Source organism: Mchenga conophoros, linkage group LG11 (genome assembly GCF_057382185.1).
Source record: "Mchenga conophoros isolate Kocher_MC1m ecotype Shallow Benthic linkage group LG11, M_conophoros_male_GT1.1, whole genome shotgun sequence".
NCBI classification, from domain to species: Eukaryota; Metazoa; Chordata; class Actinopteri; order Cichliformes; family Cichlidae; genus Mchenga; species Mchenga conophoros.
Window position 1 is genome coordinate 26,356,229 of NC_140536.1, and position 15,151 is coordinate 26,371,379.

At 40.6% G+C, this 15,151-nt stretch overlaps 1 protein-coding gene across 8 annotated transcripts; it reads right to left on the reverse strand.

Moving 5' to 3' along the window:
* Positions 1-255: 255 nt before the first annotated feature.
* Positions 256-13,942, reverse strand: arnt (aryl hydrocarbon receptor nuclear translocator). 8 transcript variants are annotated; one of them, XM_085291987.1, is made up of 21 exons: positions 13,586-13,942; positions 12,908-13,001; positions 12,690-12,728; positions 12,550-12,600; positions 12,295-12,342; positions 11,432-11,645; positions 9,717-9,930; positions 9,519-9,621; positions 9,358-9,423; positions 9,148-9,233; positions 8,921-8,997; positions 8,376-8,510; positions 8,191-8,265; positions 6,296-6,447; positions 5,963-6,085; positions 5,421-5,496; positions 2,993-3,177; positions 1,172-1,367; positions 801-999; positions 565-686; positions 256-472 (listed from the first exon to the last, which is right to left on the reverse strand). In XM_085291987.1, the coding sequence occupies exons 1-21, from the start codon at positions 13,620-13,622 to the stop codon at positions 389-391; spliced, it is 2,376 nt and encodes a 791-aa protein (XP_085148113.1). In that variant the 5' UTR covers positions 13,623-13,942; the 3' UTR covers positions 256-388. The 8 variants fall into 8 exon arrangements, with proteins under 8 accessions (XP_085148113.1, XP_085148114.1, XP_085148112.1 ...); XM_085291988.1 differs by having other exon boundaries at positions 801-996; positions 5,963-6,088; XM_085291986.1 differs by having other exon boundaries at positions 5,963-6,088.
* Between the last annotated feature and the right edge of the window lie 1,209 nt (positions 13,943-15,151).

Consider the following 15,151-nt stretch of genomic DNA (forward strand, 5'->3'; position numbering starts at 1 on the left):
GGAGGGTGTTTTGTGCAGTCTATTCAAGTGTGGTTGTGGGATTGTGCGTTTTTATATTTATATATATATTTTTTATATATATATATATATATGAACATATATACTGTATATCACATATCTACAACATGGGTTGTTGAGCTTTGGGCAGTGCTAGCTAGAAAATTCTCTTACAATGGCGGTATATTGTTAAAATAATCTTTTAGTCAGTAGCAAATTCTTGATTTTTCTCCCATTCCCCTGCATTCAACTTTATCCCTCCATCCTTAACTGTCTTGTAGCTGTGCAGTTGAAGCCATGCAAAGAAGGGGAAGAGCAGAAAGAACAGACGAGGAGAAGAGCTAAATATAAGAAACCGTGATTTAGGCAAGACGACAGAAGTATTTCCAGGTCACTCGTTAAATGGCGTGTACATAGGAATCTCAAAGTCCTCGTTGCTGAAGTTGGCAGGCTGGTCCAACATAGACAACACATCCTGAGTCAAATAAAAGAAACAGATTTATTTAATGTGACATAGAATAGAAAAGTAAAACAACATCTAAAACTGAATGAGCTTGTGTCACTCACAGGAAAGATGTCTTGCTGGTTGCCCTGCTCTGAATTACTCTGTGAATGCTGCTGGCCTTGCCACTGGGGCCACACTGCCTCTGCTGCTCGAGGAGGGAACTGTGCCCCAGACTGAGAGCCATCTGGGACAGGAGTGCAGAAGAGATTGAGACTACAGACCAGTACAATTAAAGACAAAGAAGAAGACGAAAAAAAGAAGAAGAAAAAACCCCACACACAATATACACACAACCTACCAAAACCGTTGTTGTTGAGGCTTGCACGAGCATTCATTTGCGAGTAGTTTGTGCCGCTGGTGGCGGTGGGAGCAGCACCTGTAGGCATGGGAGCAGCACCTGTTGGCATCTGGCCAAAAGTGTTGGTAGGGCCGCCTACAAACCCTCCCATGGGAGTAAATTGTGGCGACATGGTCTTTGCCGCCTGGGGAGCCACCTGCTGGGTAGAAAAGTAACAGAGATTTCTTAATTTACTAGCCCTTAGGTAGTATGATGTGATCAATAACCAAGCAGGCATGTAAACATATTCCTTATAGTGTCTTTTTTTGTGAATATAAAATGACTAAAAATGCCATCAAACACAATCACACAATTTGGTTATACTAGTTTACCTGGTTATTAAATTGCGGTCTGGCTGCAGGTCCAGCCCCAGGCCACCCGCCTGTTGGGCCTCCATGGAGGGGGCTTGTCGTACTGGATTGGTTAACTTGCTGTGGGGCTACGTTCTGACGAGAAATCTGAGCCAAGATCTGTCCTGCTGAGGCTGAGTGGGTGGGCTGCGGTATCTGTGGATTCATATTGACTGGTCTATGGAGAAAAGTGACAACATGCATAGGGATAAAATCAGATCAGAGCCCAACATTCTGTCATAATCTCTGTGGAGACAGGTTTCAGATGTGTAAGTGTTTTGGTGGCATTGTCTCGCCAATATTGTGATGGAAATACATTTGATGGACAATAATTCCTGACAACATCACTGCATGTCAACATTTCACTGCTTCATTTCCACTTTTTGCCAGTGTTGGATTTGGCAAACAATTTTTTTAAAAGCTTCTAAAAGGGAAAGAAAACGTATTTGCTGAGAGTCTGCAAAGGTTAGTGGCAAACATTATAAGAAGGCGTGCTAACCACAGAGGTTGCTGTTAAGGCTCTTTTCCACTAGCACCTGCTTGGCTCGATATAATTCCAATTGATTTTTAGGATTTTTTTTCCATTAGGGGGTAGTATCCGGTACCAGGTATGATGCCATTGGATGGGGCATGAGAGTGGAACAAGAATAAAACTGGGCATTTAAAAAAACAAAAAACAAAACAACCAGCAGCGAGGGACATGGCCACACATGCTTTTTGGCTCTCTTCTTTTACCCGGAGACTGACAAAAAGCCACAGACCGAGCAGCATTTATACCATTGCCTCCATGCCGTCCATTGTTGTGTTGCGTCTCATATGAATGACATGACAGGACTTTCAGGTTCCCTTGCTATAACAACCACAATTGTAATGTGGTACTCAACTGTATTGGAAAACGACTAAAACGGAGAAGAGAAGAGTCGAGTAGGTGCAAAGGGAAAAGACGCATTAGTGACATCTTCTTGCATCTACTGCCGGTCATAAGCATTCCTTTTACTGTTTATGACACTCCCAACTCTTGGGAATACAATGAGTGATAACGGAGTTGCACTAAAGGTAATTTTGCTAATTTGATGATGGGATGAAACTAAAAATGTTAGAAAAGCTTTTAATGGTATTCCATCATCTGACTTTCTGATTGTAGTTCAGTTCGGTCTTGCTGTTGCAGGTGCTGTATTCGTGCTGACCCGCTTCTAAGGCCACACACAGTACTTTGTTAGGACATGATATACAAGTTATCTTTTATGTTATGATTGATTCAATGTGATTGGAAATCTACTAAATAAGACATGACAAACATTTACAACAACAACAACAACAACAACAACAACAAAAAAGTATAGCAAATTTTAAAGTCAGGAGAACAGGGAGTATAGCTACTTCAGTCTGTGCTTTGAAGAGCAGATTTTGAAGGGACCTATAATCTTTGCCAGGCATCTTCTGCATCAACTTAAAGCTTTTATTACCCGATTTCCAGACACAGTGGAAGATTTACAACTTAGTAACTGGGAGTTTTTCTCCTTGCCTCCAGTTGGTAGATAATAAACATTTCTAAATTTTTACTACAGTAAGGTTCACAGCATTAACTTTACATCATCCCAAGGTGATAATAAAACCTAATTTAGTCCTATATCAACTAAACGAAGCTACAAAAGTGCTTGTTTATGGGGGAAATAGCTATGCACTTCTAAGTAACTGAAATTAAATGTCTAAGAGTAAATATATTCACAAGCAACAGCACACAAACACTGAGCAGCCCTCACAATGACTAAGGTACACATACGGACACAGAACACTTGCTACCTGTATGCATCGCTGGAACGACCAGCAGCAAAGTTGTTGTTTGGGGCGTAGATCTGGGTGGATGGAGTAGGGGTGGAGGAAGGAAGGCCTTTGGTCTGATCTTGCCCTTGGAAAAGCGAAGGGTAGAGTTCTGGTTTCTCAATGCTCTTGCTGTGGTCCGGCCCTGCTGCAGTGACTGGCTGCATCTGAAGCCAACCCCAAAAAAAAGAAAAAAAAGGCGTGAGTCTAGAGTTACACTAAAGAAGAGCAGGCTCAAAACATAAACTGTAAACATTCTGGTGATCAATAATGAAAATAACTGATGCCTGCAGTGCTGGGCAAGTTAAAGGTCTGGTTTGTAACAGACCAGCCTCTGTTCACAGTAGCATGAGGACAACAAAAAACATTAAGGACATTAAAACTAGCAAAAATGTCCCACACAATACAAACGGTATCAGTAAAACCAACTAAAATGTTATGACTGAACTGTTTTTCTTTTATATGTTCATATGTTGTTAATCTACACATGTTCAGTAAGTGAGGTGAACGACTGGCCCGTGCTGCAAGTCTGCAAGTCTGTAAAACTGCACACTGAGGGTGATGTAAAAACTGCTGCTGCCAACACAAAAACAGCTGCTTGTGAACGTGGACAATCTAATAAACATTTGTGTGTACCACTGTCGGTTGTGAATACTCTGTTGCCCTAGTAACCGCTACTGGCAGCTTTCCATGGCAGTTACAGTTTAACTGACGCCACTGCTTCCACCATTTGGTCAGATCTAAGAATAAGCAAATATTGACATGTTCTCGCTGCTCCCTGTGGATACTTTACTTCTAATTGCAATTGTGCATCTGCTGCGCCATTTTTCTATCCTGCAGTCAGTTTAGCTTTCACAGCTTTGGCACTAAATTGACTGAAAAGCCTAAAAGTTATGAGGGACCCAGAGTTGGAATCCAGTTTATTGCTAATAGTTGCTTTACTTTACCACCATTGGCTATCTTGCTTGTAGTTCACCTTATTTCTGATTCATAAATTGTGTTATGTTTTACCTATTGCCGTTTTCATAACCAAAGATTAAGAGGTTACATGATAACTAAATTAATTCCTTTTAGTTGTGAGTTTGAATGAAAACTGATCTAATGTATAAACAGAGGTATGAATTGCTAATGAAAAAATAAGGAAACTGCACTGTAAAGAGCAGCAAACTTCCTCATATCTCACATGTCAATTAGACAACACTCCCTGGTTTAGAAATGGCTTAGAAAAAAAAAGAAAAAGTGCAAAGCTTTTGTTTGGCGTATACAGAAAATCCAGCGCTTTTTGGGTGATTTCTGCCACTGGTGTTTTATGATGTAGCCCATCTAATAAGAATGTCCCGAGGTTTACTATCAATGCAATTCTTAATGGTTTCTGTGATCAATTATTTCCACTTGTCAGACACTGAAAATACGCACAAACTTACTGAGACATATAGAAACTACACGCCCATCACCACATGCTGATGTGCTGCTTATATAGGTGGCTAGCTGATGATGGCTGTCGTAAGTCCAAGAACAGCACAAGCAAATATAAACACTTAAAAGACTAATCGTAAATATGGGATAAATAAATATTTTCTTTATCGGAAAAATATGTTAGATGTAGCAGACTAAATGCTGTGCCTCTCTTCAAACTCACTCCTACATGCTGCAGGTATCACAGCTAGAATGGCAAACTTTACAAGAAAACCTTCCAAATTTACAGATATAGCAGGTGATCTGCCTACAGACAGCTTTGACGTTTGCTTATTATTGAGTCAGTTGTGCTCTTGTTTTGAAAACCAGATGGCAGTGGATGGAAGCAGCTGCAAAACATTTTCTTATCACACCGTTGGTTAGATGAAGGAATTTGACTTTTACTTTAATGTCACGTTCCACATATAGTTTCACAGGTGAAATTGTTGATGCGGTTTTCACCAATCAACTTGTCCAGCTATGTTTTGCTGGACTATCTATGGCACTGTCCTGCTCACTGCTGTCTTTTTGCAACTAGGAGGTTAAAGCTCAAGATAAATGCAAACAAACATCCTTGTAGCTTCTCAAAAAACAACAACAACAAAGAATGCAGCACAAAACTGTGCTCAGACCTACACCATTTCATTTGAGAAGTTGATATTCTCCCACTGCCCTCAATATTTTCTCTGTAACATATCTGCACAATTCACATGAGTCATGATTAAAAAAAAATTTCTGCTGAAAATGACTAAGTGCTACAGCAGAAAGCACTGCAGTTGACTCAAGCAAGAATAGCAGGCAGTTGTAAGGAAGTTGTGATGATTCTACCAACATCCGGATGTGCTTTCCTGGAAAGCAAACAATCTACATCCTGCCACTGTTTCTATAAAAAGAAACTCAAAAGAAAGAGGAAATGTGTATGCTTCAGTCAAGTGGTACAGTCGTGTTCCCTGACCTGTGGGTGGGTCATTGATCCTGGTTCATATGGACCATCTCGTCCTTCCAGGTCAGCCTGCTGTTGTTGTAGCTGTCTGAAAAAGTAGAAGAGAGGGTTTGTTATTTGAAGTTGGCCTAATATACCATAACTTCCACAAACCCATGCTCTTAACTGTTGCATTAGAAATCCCAAACACCTGCTGACAAACTAGCACTCAGCCCACCACCGTCAACCACCGTCCACCGTGGGAACACAAAAGGTGTCAGGAGAAGAATGTGAGAGTACATACAGCTAACATGCCACACCACCTATGCCAAAAGCTCACCTCTTTAAAGTATATTTAATACTCAGAATAATAAAATAAGACATGCTCCATTTTACCACTTCTATTCCATTACTACAGAAATGAAGAAAGGAAGAATCACCCAGAGTGGGAAAAACACAAAAAAAACAAAAACAGAAGAACTATAGTTTGCTAGAAACAGCAGAAGTCTCCCATGAAGAAGCAGCCCCTGTTCTCCCAAGCAGGGAGAGGATAGGGAGGTCAGGTCTGGTCTCACCTGGTGGCCATCTGGCCCGGACTGAGCACTACAGGAGGACCACTTGGGCTGCTCTGACCCAGGGAAGGGGGCATCGAAGCCCCAGGGGAGGAGATGGGAGTGAGGGGGTCCTGAGCTGAGTTTCTACTGCCCCACAATCATTGGTGGGTGCAGAGGAGAAGTATTGGGAGAGAGTGATGAGTCTGTGGTTTATTAAAAGCGGCTGTGGTAGTTGTGGATGTAAGAGGAACTGTAAGCATTCACACAGAGGAATGTCTCACAGACACGGTGAAAAACATCAATGCTTTCGTTCTTTGCTGGATCTGATTGTGTAATCATGTCTGCTTGACTCACTTGACATTGACATTGGTGCAGATGATGTACTCGATCTCCTCCGAGAACGGGTTCTGGAAAGTGAAGGAGCTGGTTCGCATCCAGATAAATTCTCTCGACTTGGTGCGAAATCGAAACATCACTGACAGAACCTGACCCTTCAGCTTAATCACCTGTGGACACACACATCCAACAAGCCAAACATTCATACTGTGGTGTTTTCATAAGCAATGAGCGGAGGATTGCATGCACACACAGAAACTGAGTGACTGGAAGATATCGGGTTACAAAGGTAATGGGACAACAGTGTCTACTGCTGAATCTGGTGTTGCAGAAAGAACATTTTCTCTTGCAGCAAATACAATCAGACAAGTGCTCTTCAGTGGAAAATGGACAGTTTATACTTGTATGGTCAGTTTCAGTTTTAGTCTGACTTTGCACCATTAACTTTGAATGTTCTGAGATCTTATCTTCCATTTTTGCTACATTGCTCTTGCAGCAATGCTTTCCCCCATTTTGAGCCTCTGTCATCCACACACAGACATGTAAATTAAAATTTATGTAGTTAAGGAAATAAATTACCAAAATGCAAATAAACTTTCAAGAGAAATCTCTCTCAAACATCATCCAGGTTAAATAACCTGTGTTTCTCATATACAACAAAAGAAAACAAGGATCCAACTATTTAAAGTTAACATCCAAGTGGTTTTGGACAGGGCTAAAAGTTCTATGAAGTTTTCTGTTGCTCAAGATCATGCTGATAGCAGTTCATTTATACTATAAGATACTTTTATTAGCCTCATTAGTGACTTTTGATTTGTACAGTTTTACGCCGGATTGCTTTCCTGATGTAAACCCAAAGGTATCTGTGTCTCCAGCTGGAATTAAACCAGCAACCTTTTGCTTGCCAAGCAAATATCTAAACCAGTATGCAACAGAACCGTAGCCATTTATTCACACCACAAATCTGAAAATAAACAACATTATCAAACCATTTGGCATTACAAAGAATTATTGTTAAGCTATTCCTCAGCCTCATGTAGACATTCATCATGTCCACTTCCATGATGAAAGTCCAGGTGCAGCTTTTCTTTATGTGGTTAAAAAAAGTTTTGTTTTTTTTACTTAACTACAAACTGTATTAGCGTGACTAAACACAGCTGAAAGCCTCAGACTGCAGCTCTTTTTCTTTCTCGCTAAGGAGCTGTCATCAGATCCATTGAAATTACGACACTTTTAATGGCAAGCCAAACGTGAAGTGTGTGTGTGCATGTGTGCGTGTGTGTGTGTCTGTGTGTGTGTGCGAGAGAGAGAGGGAGAGAGCAGGTGAAAGTAGGGAAAGGGAAAAAACAAGCAGTGACAACAGAATTCAGCAAATGAATGACTGACACTGCACTGAAGATGGCAACCACGTAGCAGCCACTGGTAGCTGAAGGGAAAAAAATATGTATTCCTTGACTGGTTGACAAGTGATTGCTTGTTACAGCTTGAGTGAAATTGGTTGTAAAGAGGTATACATCATTGCACGGACAACCTCCTTGCAATTATTTTGGTCACTAGCAGGCTGCAATAGCTAGACTAATAGTGGTGTGCATGGAAAACACCAAGATGTTTGCAAACACTGTGGTGGCAAAACTGTCCTCCATGCAAACTAGGGGCAACCACGACAATCTGCTAGTGACAAAGCAATTACAGCCAGGTTCTTGGTGTAACACCCTTTTTCACCCATCTAACATAATATGATTCCCAATCTCCTTCTCAAAGTCAGGAGTACAGTTTATAAATCTAACAGTGATACCCCATTGAGCTGGTATTCTGTATGAGCAGACACCCAAAGGCAAAGTGTGTTTCATATTTGAATTGGAAAATGGTGGATCAATGCAACCACAAATATATTAATAGAGTTTTTAATTCACCTGTTGAAAGCTGTCTCTTAGTAAGCCCTGGTCTTCAGGGTGGGCGAAGTCTAGGATACTCTTCCCCAATAAATCCTGCAACAAAAGAAAATGTGGTTACTCTACAGGACATGAAAACTAACTTCTGATAAAGACTTTCAGAGGAAATGCAATGCAACCCTGGCACTTTAGCCAGCTATGTTCACCTGGGGTTGATATCCGATAGCGGGCAAGCAGCGATGATCTACAAAAGTGAACATGCCCTGACAGTTGTGTCGGGAGATGAACTCCACAGGAACACTGATACTGTTCACATCTGTGTCACCAGGACAACAAGTAACCTGCAGAAGAGTCAAAAATAAAAGGCAATAAAAACCCAGACACAAAAACTTAGATAATGTCAAAGTTGCAATGAGCATGAGTAAGATTAGATTTTTTACATTTTCAGTTTCAGATCAGTTTTTGTTCTAGCAAGAACAGAACAAAACGCAGAAGTTCTTAATTATATCAGTGTTTCACAATGACTTCAACTAACTAGTGCAAAATCACCTTCAGATAACACACTAATAAAAAAATAAAATGCAGCTTTTTCCACCTCATAAATCTATCTTCCACCACTTGCACAGTTAATTTTATTTATGTTCTGATGATTTGAGGATCAAAGGTTACTGCACTTTGATATCAACGAAACATTTGCCCGTTTACTTGACCTCACAGCAAAAGACATGGGACCACAAGACATCCACTGTACCTGCAATCTCCCAATAGCAACTAGACAGTAGCGACTCCCCTGAGTATTGTCTGCTTCATCATCTGTTAATGATACTCCTGAAAGACAAAAGACAAAATATAAAGGATTAAAGTTTTTTTTTCAATCTAGCTCTGTGCTTTTAAGCATTGTAAAGAGGTCTTCTGCATATAAGTAAGCAAATATAACAGATGCTCATGTATCTAAAGACTGAGAAGGACTAGTTTTACCTGCAGGGGGCCAGGACTTGATGTATCCTGTGCAGTGCACCACTACATACTGTGGTTCCCCTTCCTTGGCTGCACCCAAACCATTTCTTAGGTTGAAGAAGTAAAGACAATGAAAATATGAATTTACAGCTGGTATATGTTAGGTATGCTTGTTCTCTGCACAGTAAGTTCAATAAGATTGTAAAAGAAGATCTTTTTGTTTTTGGTCACCTGTTTCTGTTCCTAAGAAACTGCAGTCTGTTCATTGACATTGGTTCCACTGGACACGTGCCACACCTGCAAACACAAACAGTCCAACACACCACATGAAACTGTGCATTCTGCTACACATTTCAATACAATCATAAACTATATTATTAACTGTTAATCACCTCATTCTGCAGATGAATGATCGACGAGCTCCCATACTCATCCTCGCTGATGACTGCTGACTTTCCTTCTTCACTGTTCCTGTCTTTAAGTCCAACATCCTCCCTTTTGAGGACAAAGACAACACTGAACTGTGCTCACAAAATGAAACACACATGTTCCCTCATGACTGTGAAACTGCTCCTAGAATGTGTTTATACCTGTGTTGTTATTCTCTGCAGTGGAGAGCTGCTCCTGAAGCTTGTCTTTGTCGTCTGGGTGGAGCTGATCATACAGGGAGGATCCGAGCCAGTCAGACTGTGACTGGTTGAGGACCGGGGTCAGGGAGTCAGAGACATAAACAATGCGCCCCGTCTCGCATGACACCACAAACAGGAAGCCATCAGCAGCCTCCAGAATAAGATGCTTAAGCTCCTACAGACAGACAGTGAGCAGTGAAGGTCAAAGATCAGTTGTGGAGGTATCAATCTAAAGTATTTGTAAAAATGCAGAAAAGTGTTTGAAGTGTAAACATTTCTATGGGAAGAGTATATAGAAACATTGGCTACCTGGCTATTGGCTTGGTAGAGTAGAAATCTGATGGTTTCATTTACGCATTTACAGCCAATAAGTTTAAAAGTAAGAAAACATAAGGCAAGAGAAACTGTTGAGCAGAAATCTAGTGGATGAGGTTAAACAATGTTCATACTACCACTATATACGCATTTTAAAGCCATCAGAAACTATCAAACCATGATTGGCTTGCACTTCTGTTTTACTTTTTGTTGCTTGAAAAATACTGAAAAATCTTGACTTGTGTCACATTCAGGTGAAAAATTACTGCTGCTGGATATGAGCCCTGCAACCAGAACACAGCTGCCTAACCCCTGGAGCGTTTGTCCCTCAGATAATATCAGCCATTTGTTTCACGTATATATATCTTAGTCTTTCATCTTGTCACCCCATTGTTGTATTCCAAACTTTGATGTTTCTGTCTCTGTTTAACCTTTACATGTAAATCTTAAACCCCACTGATTGTTGTGTCTTCCTATCCCCTTGCATATCAGTATTAATGCCATGCTTTTTCAGTGGTTCAGGGTCAGATTTCTAGTCCCACTCTCCGGGTTGGTAAGCCCACCAAATTCAGAAAACTTAAATAAAACACCACACAACTCTTGAAATCATTTCTTCAACTATAATGATATCAGCAATATTTAAACATCTAGTCATCTAATTGTGCACATCCCTAGTTTCATCACTTGCATGCATTTCAGATGTGAACTTTCATATTTCTAATTCACCTTTGATGAGATGACATAATGCACTGCAAAACAGTATTGTGAGTCTGTTGGTTTGCTTGCAGCGCAGAGGTGACAAAAGTTTTACTTTTCAACCGACAGCCAATCAAATCCGATTCTACCACTGACAGCAGTGTGGAAGCTGATGCAGCATGCAACTAAGCTTTACAATGTAACAGATACATACACAACACACACAAGTTCTGCATAATATACAAGTGTACACGGCTCACTTGAACACAAGGCATATTAATAGTTGGGTTTTTGAACAATTAACAAATTAAACAAGTGTCTAAATGAACGATGGTTAAAATAAAAATGAACATAACCTTTGACATTACTAATTTAAACTTTACCGACTACCTAATAAGGAAAGTTACTGAAAGTAAAAGCTAACCAACAGCCACAACGTGAGAAAACAAGCATGTTTAAAAAGGTGTTACTTTCAGTATCCTTTACTTCTATTGATTTCAGTGTTACACAGTGTGAGGTTAACTGTGACTGTGAAACCTTTATATTAACAACTCTTACATAAGTAATACTGTCACATAGTCACAGGTATTGCCTTCCCTGAATAGTAAGGGTTTTTTAAATTTTAGCAGGCATTTCAAATCTGAACTTCCTTCCGTTTCTCATACCTGGTCGGTGAGAAATGAAGGTTTGTACGACCCATCTGCATTGGTATTGCCGCTTCCTCTAAGTGACTTCATATGAGAAACTGCCATTCGCAGGATGGTTAGTTTGTCTGGTTTCCGCGCTAGTGCACTGCAGGTGGGTACCATGTCAGATAATTCTGTGATGTAAGCAGTCATCTTATTACGCCTCCGCCTTTCAATCTCACTGTGGTTCTCCCTGGAGTGAGGAAATGAATGAGACAGAGGTGGAGAGGAGGGATCGAGATGGGGGAAACAGATGGGCGGGTGGACAACGAGTATAGTTTAGAGTTTATGTCGCAATGTAAAGATGCCAATCAGGAAGAAGAAGTGGGAGTGCAAGAAGGTGAGACGTGTAATGAACGTATCAAACAATAATGTGAAGTCAATGATCTAAAAAGAAATTTAAAAAATGAACGTGAGAAAGCAAAAGAGTTTGGTCTTTCAAGGCCAGTTTGTGTGATAAAAGAGAGCAAGTGCCGAAAGAGAAAGACCCTTCAGTTAACCTGAGAAGGGAGAGGGGGACAAAACAGACAGAAAGGATAGTTGCTGAAGAGGAAGGGGTTATTGGAGTGAAAAAAAATCCTTAACTTGCACAGTGTAGCAGTTAGTGACACATAAAATAGTGGTGGGTTGAAAGGGGAAACCAGCCTCTTTGGGAAAATAAGCAAAACATTCTGAAGGCACCAAAACAGACGCAAAGCAGCAAAATATACGGGTAATTTTGTGCTGTTGAAACAATAATGCGCTGGTATCCCAGCAGGATAGGAAAGTATTTGATCACTGCATTCAATATCAATATGAATACAAGCAGGAGAGGGAGCCTTCCACAGTGGTACAGGCCATACCTGGCTAGTTTTTCCTTATCTGCAAAACTCTGATCGTCTTCCAAAAACCTGGAAATGAAACCAACCCACTAAAAAAAAAAACAGGCCCAAAGTCACTACCGAAACGAAAGAAGTGCAAGATGACCTCTCCCCTCAAAAAAAAAAAAAAAAAAACCTGAAGTGGGGAGACAGGCATAGGGGTTGCTCCTGCATCTATATTAATGTTCTGCTATATTCCCTTGCTATATGTCCATTCCTCTAAATTCATCCTCCTACCTGGCAAAGCGCTCTTTATCATTGCTGGAGCCTCCTGTGTCATCATCAAACCTGAAGAGAAAGAAGAGAACCAGATTGATTTTTACTATAATGCAGCCAGTTTAAACCCTCGATGGCCTGTTTAACTCACACAAACATACCTGCTTATCTTGTCTCCATCAACATCATCAAAGTCTGGCCTGTGAGAGAGGAGAAACAAGACAATCTGACACAGTTTCACACATTTTTTTCCCACCAGAATTTTCAACCACGACGATCAGAAACAAAAGTCAGCCAGTCAGCAAATGTGCATAGCACAATATGGATACATCAGCACAAAAATTAACAGTATCTCTCTCACACCCACACACACACTTACGCAGCTCGTCTTTTGTTGCTCCCTTTTGGTACAACAGCCCCACCACTTGTTTGGGTCCCACTGGCCCCCATACCCAGATCTGGGTCTTGTAACTCTATTAATAACACAGGGCAACACAGAGGCGCAATAAACAAGATGACAAGTGATTTCCTATTATGCCTGAAGCACTGAAAAACAAACTCAACCACCGCCAGGAGCCTGTAATCGGAGCTCAAAATAACATCAGCGTACATGTGTCTGATTTCAAGGCCACATTATAGAAAATTAACCTCATCTGCTCTTGGTTCGTGTTCGTTACGATTCGGGGCTAACCTCAAAGCTACACGTAGCATACAGATACAATCTTGTGCACAGAATTGTCTAAAAACGAAACATTTGAACAGCGTCAGCCTATTGCAACTTGACAGTTTGCTCAACTCAGATTTGGCTTTTCAGCCTAACTCTTTTAGTGGTGCAAAATATGAAAGGAGAGCCACAATAACCGTTAATGTGCGCTAGTTAGCATGTTTGTGCAATAACAAGTCTAGCCATGCTACGGAGCTAAGTTAGCCGACGCTGTCACGCTATCATTGGGAAAGTGTCAGCTTAAAGCTCCGCTCAAGAAATCCCTCATAACTGGTTAACAGCTGCAGTGTGGGGTGTGACTACAACGTCCCTGTGGCTTAAAGTTGACCTTACCTGCATTTGAAGAAGACATCTCCGCGTGGAATAACATAAACAAAAACTTCAGCTTCACCCGAAAAAAAAAAAAAAATCCTCAACTACCCCGGCCCTCCCCCTTGCCTGTTCGCTAGGTAGCTAAATGGGTAGCTAGTATCTTGCTGATTTCCTCACTTTCTCGCCCTTTTTCCTTTTGCGTTTATGCAGGCCCTCAAACCATGACTAACACTAGTCCGGGTGACTCAGATAATTTTAATCATAAAATAATAACAGGTTCACCTCCTCAGTGCCTGTCTCCCTGTTTTCACTCCGTTTAAACCCCCCGTCAACTTAAGATGGCGTTTTTCTCGCTAGCAGGGCTAAAGCTACCGTGTAAACGACACCAATGACGTCACTACCTCAAACCCTGCTGGCAGCAGAGGGAACTGCAGCTCCACCGCTTTCCAGACAGAGGTGCATGATGCAAATGTGACGGGGTTTTGATGCATAACCAGTTCGACTGAAACTTGTGGTTCACACTAACGCCTACAATATTTTAACTGCAGGGCTGTGAATAGGAATCATCTCTCCTGCTCCTCAAGGTGGCAAATTTTACAACTCGAAGGACGTGAAATAGTCCAGAAATGCTTAGATCAAAGAATTAAACGGCGATTTAATAAATTTTGTGTTTATACCCTGCTACCTGTTTCTAAATGTTGGATTGTTTGTTTAGTGCTTCAACTTGTCCTTCTTTTTGCTTCCTTAAGGGGGGTCACCACAGAAGATGATCTGCCTCCCTCTCACCTTTTTCCAGGTATACTCTGTCTTACCAGACATCTTCATCTCCTCCATCACTACATCCACGAATCTTCTCCATAGTCTTCCTCTTTTTCTCAGCCTTTCTTAACCTGAGCAGTCCCTTTGGTACTACTGTTTTATGTGTGACACAATAATGTAAAATATGGATACATTGCTAATCAAATGAAAGTTGATTAGTTATAGTTATACATAAGCTCCAATACCCCACAATTAAAACCATCCATTGCACATAAAGTTTTATACATGCAGTGGATACAACTACTTTATTCATTAGCAAAGTCACAGTGCTCAACAATGCACAGTAAAAAATGTCTCAATTTCTTAATATTAAACTGCATAAACCCTTGAGGATGTCATTATGAGGTGACAGCGCCACCTAGTGCACGACTTTATCACCCATTTTATTATATCATTTTAGTTTGTACAGTGTTTGCACTGCAAAAACAGAACATTTCTGCAAATAATCAGAAAATGCAAGCTTTTAAATTATAGGACAAAGTTCAGGTAGTTCAGTTAGCTGATGGTGCATTTTCTTTAAATGTTTACATCTTTGGGCAAATTGGTCACAGAGCAGTGGTGGATTTCTTCGATTTTCTAAACGCAGCACTTATTTTTAATGTGTAAAAGTGAGTCTATTGCACTAACTTTTTTTTTTTTTTTTTTACCTCAGGGACTAACTGTAGTAGCTTTATTATGCTCAAAGCTTTTTCTTGTGTGTAAATATAGATTATTAGGTGAAAGTTTGACTGGTCCAGCCCACTTAAAATGAATTTATATTGTCCACGA

Excerpts from the sequence above, each read along its gene's own strand:
- arnt (XM_085291986.1), bottom strand. The coding sequence starts at position 13,622 with ATGTTATTCCACGCGGAGATGTCTTCTTCAAATGCAG. Across the intron at positions 12,729-12,907 it reads AGCAACAAAAGACGAGCTGC|GCCAGACTTTGATGATGTTG; the intron begins GTAAGTGTGTGT and ends CCTCTCTCACAG. Across the intron at positions 12,343-12,549 it reads GATAAAGAGCGCTTTGCCAG|GTTTTTGGAAGACGATCAGA; the intron begins GTAGGAGGATGA and ends TTTCATTTCCAG.